The following is a 13,511-nucleotide window of genomic DNA, read 5'->3' as shown; positions in this document are numbered from 1 at the left end:
GATAGTGATTGATTCTTTAATCATTGAAATAACAAACAAAATCAACATAGTGGCCGATGGTCTACTTTGTATTTTGTCGTCTGGCTAAAAGAGCGCTTAGGTGACCCCGACCAGCGCTCTTTTGTGTCAAGTTAGGAAGACTGAATTTTCTCCCTTCCAACTTTCGTTTTTTAAGCTGTTGTCTGACATCATAGGAAGCAGACGATATGCAAATCGGTACTATTTATCTTAAAATAAAGCCGATAACATGCACCCCCCCCCTGACTTAATTTCATTCAAGTGAGTAAAGGATTTAACTGAAAATCGCCATTAGATAAATCTAAATATAGAATTTTCCTCTAAAACTTGAGAAAATGTTTGAGTGATAATTTTGGTATTGTGTGCTTCTTTATACACACAAAAAGTGTAAAAAAATTCGCATTTTGCATTATCACGCCAATTCAAAAATCTCCGATAATTGTATTACAGTCACGATAATAGGTCACCTAGCCTTGTATACTTAGGTGGAATATTGCTGTATCAAATACTTCATATACAGTAGTTTGGAAATGTGTATGGCTGTTTGACATATGGCACACATTCCATGAAGCAAAACTAATTGATGTACGGACAAATATTTAAATTAACTAGAGGCATTTCTAGTTTAACGCCTCAAAAAATTAGCATATTTAAAATATAATAGGAAAAGATGTGTTTATAATAACACCTTCATTTTATCGACAGCATAAAAATACTTTTAAAAGGCAAAAAACATGAATGCGCAGATCACAGAATTTTTTAAAGCGATTTTTTCCATGAAACCGGAAGTATGTTGTATTGACCGCTCATACCAGATATTCATTATGGTCGTCGCTGAGCGGAGCAATGAAATTACTAAGTCTTTCGCGTTTACCTTTCTCTAGATTCATTTGTCACTTCAGTTTGTGCCACACTAAGAAGATATGGACATCTGTTACAAAAAGACTAACAAGATGTTTACTGTGACTTGATGACGCAGTAATAGTGATGTTTACTCCAGAATCTGTGCCGTTAATAGAACTCCTCGGACGTCAGGGCCGAGTGAATCCCTGGTGGGCACAGTACTCCTTTGGTTTACGGAGTCTTGAACCCGGCGATGAGTGAGGAATTCATATTTGCGATCAAACAACACAGCCTCTCCTCTCATAGTGATCCAGAAGGCGATGATCCCCATACTTTGTCACATTTCAACAGGTTTTTGTTTCCTAAAAGATATTAAAGTTGTGCTTTCAGGATTTGACACACATAAAAAACATATCAGATTTTAAAATAGATCTAAAAATTATCGTTGTGAGTCAATATCAGTCGTTTTAAAATAACGTTTGAATTGAACAGTTTCATTTAAAATACAAAGGTTAAATGCCAGTCTTCATTGTATTTGTTGTGTTAGGTGATTTAACCTGATAAGGTCTTGTAACGGTGTTTTTGGACATAAGTTAAAGTTTTGCCTACCAATGCTGGACGACGTCCTTTTACGAGCTCAGGACAGGGCTACATCTATCTGGTGTTCGTCTGTGTGATGGAATCCCAGATTATCTGTTTACAGATCGCAGCCCAGTGTGGGGGTTATTGTGCAGCATTTTGTAATGCGTGAAGTGATCCGTGTTGGTGCTGAATAATGACGTAATCCCATTCTCCACCTTACGATGTATGAGCCACGCACGTAAAACAGTATAGTTCATTACAGGATACAATAAAAACAAATAAAGTAATTTCAATAATGTTATTAAAAGGTTAGATGACATAGGTTTAAGCATTGTAGCATTGACGCTGATTTCCTCTGTACACATGTGCAAAACTAGAGATTACTAATAGGGACAGATTCCTGGTCTATTAAGAGTTACATTAAAATTTGTACAATATAAAGGAGAAAACAAGTTATATTTATGTAATTATATTCTGTCAGGTTTTACTGTGTATAAACCCCGAAACGCTCATGTTAGTGAATTGCTTTGTGTGAAATGTTCAAACTCGCTCGCTGTCCGCCGCAATACAAATTGTGGTCGAACATTTTCATGCCGAACGCGATTGGTCCGCTTGCTCGTAGAGTAAGTGCAAAGCCTTTTGTGTAGAAACTGCTCAAATCGTCCTGAGACAGTAGTGTGTTTACCTATTAGGTGAAATTGTCTTTGCCTCGAAAATCATTTATCACCTCCTCAGTGGTATATGTAGTTCATTTGTTTAACGTGTGTTGACTTGGACTCGGGTATGAGTACAGCGTACATATTGTACCTGCTTAATCGTATTGATCAACGATTTGTAAATACAACGGTATCAATCAAAATACTAAACATTAACGTGGAATATGTCAATATTTTTATGTTATTAAATGTTTCATAAGAAATGTAGAACAATACATTTATGCCATATTTTGCTTCTTGGTTATGTAAAATAATTAGCCTGAGTGAATTGTCCCTGAGTAAAATGTAAATCTAAATTACTTCCTGTAAAACATGTTTTGATCATGACAGATAGCTAGTAATGCTGACGAATTAAATGAAAGCCGTTAATTACCTTGACTGGCCACGACAGTATGTACGTTACAGTTGATATAGCCAGAGTCCAATAGTGCCGACTTGATAGCGTTACACTGGGCGTTATACTGAGATATGATGTTGATGTAGCGGGGGTCCACGCCCTCCGTCTTCACCATACGGTGGAACACTGCTAGCTGTAAATAAAATATAAACGTTTCATTGATGGTCTCATTGTGAGAACAAATGAATGGTAACAAAATATACAAACTTATGCTGCAAACAGGAACCACAAGGATATAAAATACTAGCAAAATATTGAGAACACGATATAAAAAAAAAAACCAATAAAAAAAACCTCACCACTTTTTCAACTTCTTCTTTATTGCTACATGACTGTTCATTTCCTTCCTCTGTCGACACAGTTAAGTATTCCTCTTCTCCCTCTACGTGACAGAATATGTGGGGAACACCATGATATTTCCACAGCTCCAGGGGGTTATCTTCCTTCCATGCACGAGAAGGGGCAGTTTCAAGTTTGTTTTCGTAAAACTCCTTTGACACAAAATCGCATATTTGTGGATGCTGAAAAAACCCATAAAAATCGATTAAACATTCATCTTTACTTCGTCACTTGATAATATTGGATGAGTGGAAGTCATGTGAAAAGTTATTTTGGAAAGACTGCACAGATCCCTGAATGTATATATAAAGAAAATAATAAAAAGTAACTTAAAAGTTATTTTCAAAGTATACAATGTTTTTGTTGCATAAACTTAGCTTTGACATATTTTTTTATCCCGTCAGAACATTTTGGTATCTATGACTATAACTGAAACCATACAGCCAGCTATTTGTTGCATACCATTCGATATTGCGTTGTTAGAATAATCGCTTGTTTCGAAAACCTCTCGAAGAGTGATGTCTCCAGGCCAAGCCTTGCGGCGTGTTGACACATGACGACGGGCCGCAGTTGTTTGTGATCCCCGATGAGAACGACTTGTTCTGCCTTGGTAGTGATGATAGCAGCTAGACATTCTGGCTCTGTGCACATACCACTTTCGTCAATGATGCATTGGAAGATTTTGTTTTTCGTGCCCCGGATGAACTTGGGGTTAGTTGTCATAGCCGTTGTACAGAATATGACATCATAGTGCTGCAGTTCTTCTTGCTCTGCTTTGCTCAAAAGAGATTTGTACTCTTTCAGCTTTTGCTTAAACACATTGGCTACCTCGGGATCACCGATTGAAGAGCAACTTTTGAACGACTGGAAATACTTGTCGAAGACTAGGATCTCATCAGCATGGGGTTTTCCTTCTTGCCGAATTAGACGATGTAATGCGATGTCTTGAAGTTCCCTGTCTGGTCGGTTGTCAGGTCTGTGCGATTTAGCAGACTGAACATTTCCCGGAATAGGATAGTCCATACACTCTTGAGACGAGATCCATACATTCGGACCATTCTCGGCGCCAGCTCTCCAAGTTTTCTTTTTGTCCACTCTACAAGATAACAATGATGGTTTACCACATAATAAGTCGACAGAATACGAAGGGTTTTTGTCATTGTTGTGAATCTAACCCAAGAATCTGTGGTTTTACCAATAATTGTAAGAGATAATAATCTGAATATTTCAATACAAACGACGTTTTTTTATTGTGTACTATTCTTTCTGTTGTCTTGAACTAGCTGACGGACAGTCGCAATAATTTGATCCAACTCAGGTCGGCGTCCTTCCCTCGGCACATCCTCGTCACAGCTGAGTGAATCTTCAGCACTGTCACCCTCACTGGAGCAGGCATCCATGGCCTGGGCCATCGCTGTATGGTTAACACACACTACTTATCCAAGGATGTGGCCTGGCAATACGAACAACTATACATAAGAGCAGGATGATATTTGAATCTATATCCTCAAATTTGATTTTTTAGCATTCATTACTTTTTTGTTGTTGTGTTTGTGTGAAGATAAGGATATTAAAGATAAAATCATACATAAATTATTTGTTTTCAATAATAATGCTCTAAATAATGATTAACAGGAAGGGAAACTATATTCACAAATACGATTCAATGAACACATACAATACCCATGTATCGATTACTGAGATATCGGGTAGGTATCAACTTACTTTACAACACCTAATGCAAAAATCTTAATTTCAACATAACAGCTGCTTAAAAAAATGTCGAAATTATATTATCGATAGCATATTTCAGTTGAATGAAATGCTACACCGCTGACGAATGGTATTTTTATGTAATTTAAAACAGTAGCAGACGACATTAGTATCTTTCTTCAGTTACAAAAGTTACTTACTTTACACCATTACCAACATTGAAAAGTTTGAGCTTCTTATTTTACATCAAGATAAAACTATTAGAAAAAAATAATTGCGTCCCTAAAGGAATCCATGGCACTATACACTATATGGAATAAAGTACTGATAGCGTATGCACTAAAAGCAAATTTAAAAAATAATTATGTAATTTTGTGTTAGTTAGTCACACATATGCACGATTAAATTTTAAGTATTGTTCGAGTGCTTAGTATCGTTCATGCTCTGTCGGCAGTGGAAAATCTTTAATGAAACTGCTTATGTCATTTACTTGCCTTTATGCTATAATTGAATTGATGGTATGCATGTATATATGATAATGTATTTATACACAGCAGAAAACAAATCCACAATCTAGTGAAGTTCACACATGTATATCGCTAAATTAAGACTTGGCATAAATAATGATTTTATAATATCAACTAATTAAACTTATATCTTTCAGCTGATATGTAAAACAAGAGCTATGTTGACAAAATAGTCTGAACTGTACTAGACTATCCGGAACTATTTACAGGGTACAATGATTGATTTTGTGTGGATTACCACTGACTGCTCATACACCTACAGACTTACATATAAATAGACAATGTACAGTACAGATTGTGATTTCAGAAAACACTCGGTGTGGAAATTCTACAGGTCTATTAATAACAGCCACTGTGTGTATCGGAATGTAAACTTGTGCATATGTGTGTTTAATGTAAATAATATACCATACCCATGTATAGATTTATACAAATAATGTAGAAGGATCATCTTACTTCACACCACCATACACACAAAAAGCAGAATTTTAAACATAATTTCAGTTAAGAAATGTCAAAATTATATTATCGATAACAAATTCAGTTGAATTATATATATGCACAGTATAATATATCCAGTAAATTTATTGTCTATTTCCATATTTAGAAATATAATATATAATAAATTAACTGTTTTCACATGTAACATATTTATACACTGTACTTTATGATTTAATTGTTTGACATGTAATTTATTTTGTGTATTACATCTGAATTAGATTTCTTGGAATAAATAAATAAAATTACTCCCAAATTATGGCGTATATCTATGATCAATTAAACAGAAATACATACAGGTAATCTTATCTAGTTGATATAACATAGATTGACAAGTCAAGAATATACATCATTAAAATCATGTTAAAGTATACAATAGTTACAATTTATTGATCTCACTCTGAAACTGATATACACGTACATTTATAAAACGTTTTCATCGAATTCATGGTTAAAATGTAGTAGTTTTCATTCGCTGTCAAGGTTCCCATTAATATATCTGTAATGTGTGTACAACGAACTTTGCTTTATAACGAAGTAATTTCGTTGGCCAAGAGGTACGTTACAACCGTGTTTTGTTTTACTGCAAATATATGTACAATGTAAGCTATTGAATAACTTTTTATTAAGAATAATGTTTAAAAGTGTGCTTTTATTTAAGTAAAATAACAACATACAATGCATAAGTAATTCTTCATATGCTACGTATTTTCATTCAAGCAAGCGTATTAAACAATGTAACATTAGGTTCGTTGAATTCATATTTGTGATTCTGAAATAACAATGGAATGTCTGTGATATACACTAGGTGTGGGTGTGGGTGTGAATGTGTGTGTGTGTGTGTGTGTGTGTGTGTGTGTGTGTGTGTGTGTGTGTGGTGTGGGTGTGTGTGTGTGTGTGGTGTGTGTGTGTGTGGGGGGGGGGGGGGTGATGGGGGATGGTGGTGGTGGGTGTTAGGGGGTTCTTATGATATTGTTCGATTTTATTTAAAATGATGTATACTCGACATTAAAATACAGTTCAAAGTCTAGAAAACGATACCAAACATATACTTAACGTCAGAATTATTTAAAAATACGTCCTCTTTTTAATTAGATAATGAAATGGAAGATAATCAAAGCTCTGGCTGTATGAACACAGTCTATATATTAACAATTGTTTTTACTCACCATGTCACTAGCGTCACAAACAACAACACGATCTTATATTCAACATATCTTCTCTTTCTTATACAATGAGTGTCTCATGTTTGAGGAAATATTATAATGGGCTTCGAAATACGTCACTGTCTTTTTGTGATTGCTGTAGTTTTTTCCTAAAGCCTCATGATCTAACTTAAGACCTTATTTTACCAGTGTCATCAGTATAAATATCATGATCCGGACTTAGGACTTACGAATGTACGCCTTCCATTCATGTCCTGAATAAAGAAGTCATTTATTTTCACTTCGGACTCATACACACTATGCTAGACGAGTATTAAAAACAAGAACCCGACTTCGTATCATGATCCGAACTTAGGACTAATGTACCATTCTTGTCTGTATAAAGTCATGATCCGAACTTAGGACTAATGTACCATTCTTGTCTGTATAAAGTCATGATCCCGGACTTAGGACTAATGTACCATTCATGACTTATAAAGTCATGATCCGGACTTAGGACAATAATGTCTTCTGTTTATAAAGTCATGATCCGAACTTAGGACGAATAATGTACCATTCTTGTCTGTATAAAGTCATGATCCGACTTAGGACAAATGTACCATCTTGTCTGTATAAAGTCCATGATCCGAACTTAGGACTAATAATGTACCAATTCTTGTCTGTATAAAGTCATGATCCGGGACTTAGGACTAATAATGTACCATTCTTGTCTGTATAAAGTCATGATCCGACTTAGGACTAAAGATGTACCATTCTTGTCTGTATAAAGTCATGATCCGAACTTAGGACTAATAAATGTACCATTCTTGTCTGTATAAAGTCATGAAACCGAACTTAGGGCGGAATAATGTACCATTTTGTCTGTATAAAGTCATGATCCGGAACTTAGGAACTAATATATGTACCATTCTTGTCTGTATAAAGTCATGATCCGACTTAGGACTAATAATGTACCATTCTTGTCTGTATAAAGTCCCATGATCCGAACTTAGGACTAATAATGTTACCATTCTTGTCTGTATAAAGTCATGATCCGACTTAGGACTAATGTACCATTCTTGTCTGTATAAAGTTCATGATCCGAACTTAGGACTAATAATGTACCATTCTTGTCTGTATAAAGTCATGATCCGAACTTAGGACTAAAAATGTACCATTCTTGTCTGTATAAAGTCATGATCCGAACTTAGGACTAATAATGTACCATTCTTGTCTGTATAAAGTCATGATCCGGACTTAGGACTAATGTACCATTCTTGTCTGTATAAAGTCATGATCCGGACTTAGGACTAATAATGTACCATTCTTGTCTGTATAAAGTCATGATCCGGACTTAGGTAAAGTCATGACCGACTAATAATGTACCATTCTTGTCTGTATAAAGTCATGATCCGACTTAGGACTAATGTACCATTCTTGTCTGTATAAAGTCATGATCCGGACTTAGGACTAATGTACCATTCTTGTCTGTATAAAGTCATGATCCGAACTTAGGACTAAATAATGTAACCATTCTTGTCTGTATAAAGTCATGATCCGGACTTAGGACTAATAATGTACCATTCTTGTCTGTATAAAGTCATGATCCGGACTTAGGACTAATAATGTACCATTCTTGTCTGTATAAAGTCATGATCCGGACTTAGGACTAATGTACCATTCTTGTCTGTATAAAGTCATGATCCGGACTTAGGACTAATAATGTACCATTCTTGTCTGTATAAAGTCATGATCCGGACTTAGGACTAATAATGTACCATTCTTGTCTGTATAAAGTCATGATCCGGACTTAGGACTAATAATGTACCATTCTTGTCTGTATAAAGTCATGATCCGAACTTAGGACTAATAATGTACCATTCTTGTCTGTATAAAGTCATGATCCGAACTTAGGACTAATTGTACCATTCTTGTCTGTATAAAGTCATGATCCGGACTTAGGACTAATAATGTACCATTCTTGTCTGTATAAAGTCATGATCCGTACTTAGGAATAATGTACCATTCTTGTCTGTATAAAGTCATGATCCGGACTTAGGACTAATAATGTACCATTCTTGTCTGTATAAAGTCATGATCCGGACTTAGGACTAAATAATGTACCATTCTTGTCTGTATAAAGTCATGATCCGTACTTAGGACTAATGTGTACCATTCTTGTCTGTATAAAGTCATGATCCGGACTTAGGACTAATGTACCATTCTTGTCTGTATAAAGTCATGATCCGAACTTAGGACTAATGTACCATTCTTGTCTGTATAAAGTCATGATCCGGACTTAGGATAATGTGTACCATTCTTGTCTGTATAAAGTCATGATCCGGACTTAGGACTAATGTGTACCATTCTTGTCTGTATAAAGTCATGATCCGGACTTAGGACTAATGTACCATTCTTGTCTGTATAAAGTCATGATCCGGACTTAGGTATAATAATGTACCATTCTTGTCTGTATAAAGTCATGATCCGGACTTAGGACTAATAATGTACCATTCTTGTCTGTATAAAGTCATGATCCGGACTTAGGACTAATTGTACCATTCTTGTCTGTATAAAGTCATGATCCGAACTTAGGACTAATAATGTACCATTCTTGTCTGTATAAAAGTCATGATCCGTACTTAGGATATAAAGTGATGTACCATTCTTGTCTGTATAAAGTCATGATCCGACTTAGGACTAATAATGTACCATTCTTGTCTGTATAAAGTCATGATCCGGAACTTAGGACTAATGTGTACCATTCTTGTCTGTATAAAGTCATGATCCGAACTTAGGACTAATGTACCATTCTTGTCTGTATAAAGTCATGATCCGAACTTAGGACTAATGTACCATTCTTGTCTGTATAAAGTCATGATCCGACTTAGGACTAATGTACCATTCTTGTCTGTATAAAGTCATGATCCGGACTTAGGACTAATGTACCATTCTTGTCTGTATAAAGTCATGATCCGAACTTAGGACTAATAATGTACCATTCTTGTCTGTATAAAGTCATGATCCGAACTTAGGACTAATAATGTACCATTCTTGTCTGTATAAAGTCATGATCCGGACTTAGGACTAATGTACCATTCTTGTCTGTATAAAGTCATGATCCGGACTTAGGACTAATGTACCATTCTTGTCTGTATAAAGTCATGATCCGGACTTAGGACTAATGTACCATTCTTGTCTGTATAAAGTCATGATCCGAACTTAGGACTAATGTACCATTCTTGTCTGTATAAAGTCATGATCCGGACTTAGGACTAATGTACCATTCTTGTCTGTATAAAGTCATGATCCGGACTTAGGACTAATAATGTACCATTCTTGTCTGTATAAAGTCATGATCCGAACTTAGGACTAATTGTACCATTCTTGTCTGTATAAAGTCATGATCCGGACTTAGGACTAATAATGTACCATTCTTGTCTGTATAAAGTGATGATGATCCGAACTTAGGACTAATAATGTACCATTCTTGTCTGTATAAAGTCATGATCCGACTTAGGACTAATATGTACCATTCTTGTCTGTATAAAGTCATGATCCGAACTTAGGACCATATAATGTACCATTCTTGTCTGTATAAAGTCATGATCCGGACTTAGGACTAATAATGTACCATTCTTGTCTGTATAAAGTCATGATCCGGACTTAGGACTAATAATGTACCATTCTTGTCTGTATAAAGTCATGATCCGGACTTAGGACTAATAATGTACCATTCTTGTCTGTATAAAGTCATGATCCGGACTTAGGACTAATAATGTACCATTCTTGTCTGTATAAAGTCATGATCCGGAACTTAGGACTAATAATGTACCATTCTTGTCTGTATAAAGTCATGATCCGGACTTAGGACTAATAATGTACCATTCTTGTCTGTATAAAGTCATGATCCGGACTTAGGACTAATGTACCATTCTTAAAGTCATGATCCGGTCTGTCTGTATAAAGTCATGATCCGGACTTAGGACTAATAATGTACCATTCTTGTCTGTATAAAGTCATGATCCGGACTTAGGACTAATGTACCATTCTTGTCTGTATAAAGTCATGATCCGGACTTAGGACTAATAATGTACCATTCTTGTCTGTATAAAGTCATGATCCGACTTAGGACTAATAATGTACCATTCTTGTCTGTATAAAGTCATGATCCGAACTTAGGACTAATAATGTACCATTCTTGTCTGTATAAAGTCATGATCCGGACTTAGGACTAATAATGTACCATTCTTGTCTGTATAAAGTCATGATCCGGACTTAGGACTAATAATGTACCATTCTTGTCTGTATAAAGTCATGATCCGGACTTAGGACTAATAATGTACCATTCTTGTCTGTATAAAGTCATGATCCGGACTTAGGACTAATGATGTACCATTCTTGTCTGTATAAAGTCATGATCCGACTTAGGACTAATAATGTACCATTCTTGTCTGTATAAAGTCATGATCCGAACTTAGGACTAATAATGTACCATTCTTGTCTGTATAAAGTCATGATCCGGACTTAGGACTAATGTACCATTCTTGTCTGTATAAAGTCATGATCCGGACTTAGGACTAATAATGTACCATTCTTGTCTTGTCTGACCGTACTAGGATATATGAAAGTCATGATCCGGACTTAGGACTAATAATGTACCATTCTTGTCTGTATAAAGTCATGATCCGACTTAGGACTAATGTACCATTCTTGTCTGTATAAAGTCATGATCCGAACTTAGGACTAATGTACCATTCTTGTCTGTATAAAGTCATGATCCGAACTTAGGACTATATGTACCATTCTTGTCTGTATAAAGTCTGATCCGATTAGGATATAAGTACCATTCTTGTCTGTATAAAGTCATGACCGAACTTAGGATAATGTACCATTCTTGTCTGTATAAAGTGATGATCCGGACTTAGGACTAATGTACCATTCTTGTCTGTATAAAGTCATGACCCGTACTTAGGATAAGTGTACCATTCTTGTCTGTATAAAGTCATGATCCGGACTTAGGACTAATAATGTACCATTCTTGTCTGTATAAAGTCATGATCCGGACTTAGGACTAATGTACCATTCTTGTCTGTATAAAGTCATGATCCGGACTTAGGACTAATAATGTACCATTCTTGTCAGTATAAAGTCATGATCCGGACTTAGGTCTAATGTAAAATTCTTGTCTATATAAAGTCATGACCCGTACTTAGGATAAGTGTACCATTCTTGTCAGTAGATAGCTCTGTTTCTGGTTTTCTGTACAGCTAGATACCTAGTCATGACCCGGACTGTTCTTAGGACTTAATATACTCAAATGATTCTTGTCTGTATATAGTTCTTTTACTATTTTTAGAGATTTATTTGTTTTGAACAATTGGTTAGTTTGATACAATATCGTGTATTACATGTTTAACAAATAGCTCTGATTACACGTCAGCAGGTAAAAATGCTTATGAAATCGAATAAAAGGACTTTTAATCACATCGGTGATAATGTTATCTGACTGTACCGACACGTACTACGTCAATAGATTATATCATGCTGACAATAATTCAGATATCGGAAATATCGCCACTGTCAGGTTTAGATCTCCCATATAAGTGACTTTGAGTATAGGATGATTACATCATTGTTCATAAATAAATGTTATCGCCACTCCTACTGTCAATACTGATCGGGCAACTTTCGAAAAATATTTTTTTCGGAATAATCATATGACAATATAATTCATATGACAATATAATTTAAGAAAACATTTCAAAATTGGTAATGAATGGTTTTACAAAACACCTTGTTGATGTAATTTGGTATCATAATCTCGCTTTTTATATTGGTATTCAGTATGGTTTAATCTTCCAGAACAACGACAATGATCGACACTTAATTCAATAAAACCAATACTGAAACCACGTGCGTACATGTTGATGTCCATTGGACAATAAGTAGTGCTATCGACGACAACGTGACCTATTGCAACTTCTTAGCGAGGGTTCAGAGCGAGTTACAAAATGAGAAACTTCTAGGTGTTGTGTAGCCAACAGATTTTAATCCATAAATATAAAGCCTGTTTAAGACATGTGATGATAGTACATCAAAGTAATTTACAGAAATCTCGCAGTCGATATAGGAAAGACAACCCCCATAAAATAGGAATGCAAAGAAATGTTTCTGCTTGTGAAATAACATCTTATATACCTGTACTACACGTGTGTTAAAAACAGAAATAATAGTAGTATCACTTTTGTAAGACTTTTTTTAAGAAAAACCGTCTAACATACACTGTATGTTGGTAAACTCATCACTTATTTAACTATGCACGCTGGCCGCGTGCCTTTATAGAGAGCAACCAACTAAATGATTTTACATAGACCACAGTGTTAAACTTTGTTAAAGTTTTGTACTGTATTATTAAAACAAAGACATATTAGCTAGGTATTTTGTTCTATAATTAAAGCCTAGGTTCTCATATAACACTAGATAGAAAAAAAAGTTTGGGTCCTTCTGCTCAAACTCCAACCAGGGTAGCTTTATTGAAATCAGGCGCATTTTGCACTAAAATATCCGGAAATTCTAATGTTTTTACCTATTCATTATCAAAATTGATATTTTGAACCTAAATCTCAATATGAATTTCCAAATTGATATTATGGTTATCTAGGAATAATTACCTGTCAGAAAACATTTTTACTTTTGAAATTCATAATTAGCCAGCCAATCAGCGGCCGGG

General features: G+C 35.2%; 1 protein-coding gene across 1 annotated transcript; it reads right to left on the bottom strand.

Moving 5' to 3' along the window:
- Positions 1-2,492: 2,492 nt before the first annotated feature.
- Positions 2,493-3,953, bottom strand: LOC138326364 (3'-5' exoribonuclease HELZ2-like). The gene is given in 4 exon segments (XM_069272478.1): positions 2,493-2,689; positions 2,856-3,077; positions 3,358-3,933; positions 3,936-3,953. Coding segments are annotated over 4 exon segments (981 nt in total). The 3' UTR covers positions 2,493-2,524.
- Between the last annotated feature and the right edge of the window lie 9,558 nt (positions 3,954-13,511).

This window comes from Argopecten irradians, chromosome 6 (assembly GCF_041381155.1).
Source record: "Argopecten irradians isolate NY chromosome 6, Ai_NY, whole genome shotgun sequence".
In the NCBI taxonomy this organism is placed as follows: Eukaryota; Metazoa; Mollusca; class Bivalvia; order Pectinida; family Pectinidae; genus Argopecten; species Argopecten irradians.
The sequence above is the reverse complement of the archived record's forward strand: the minus strand, read 5'-3'. Positions and strand labels throughout refer to the sequence as shown.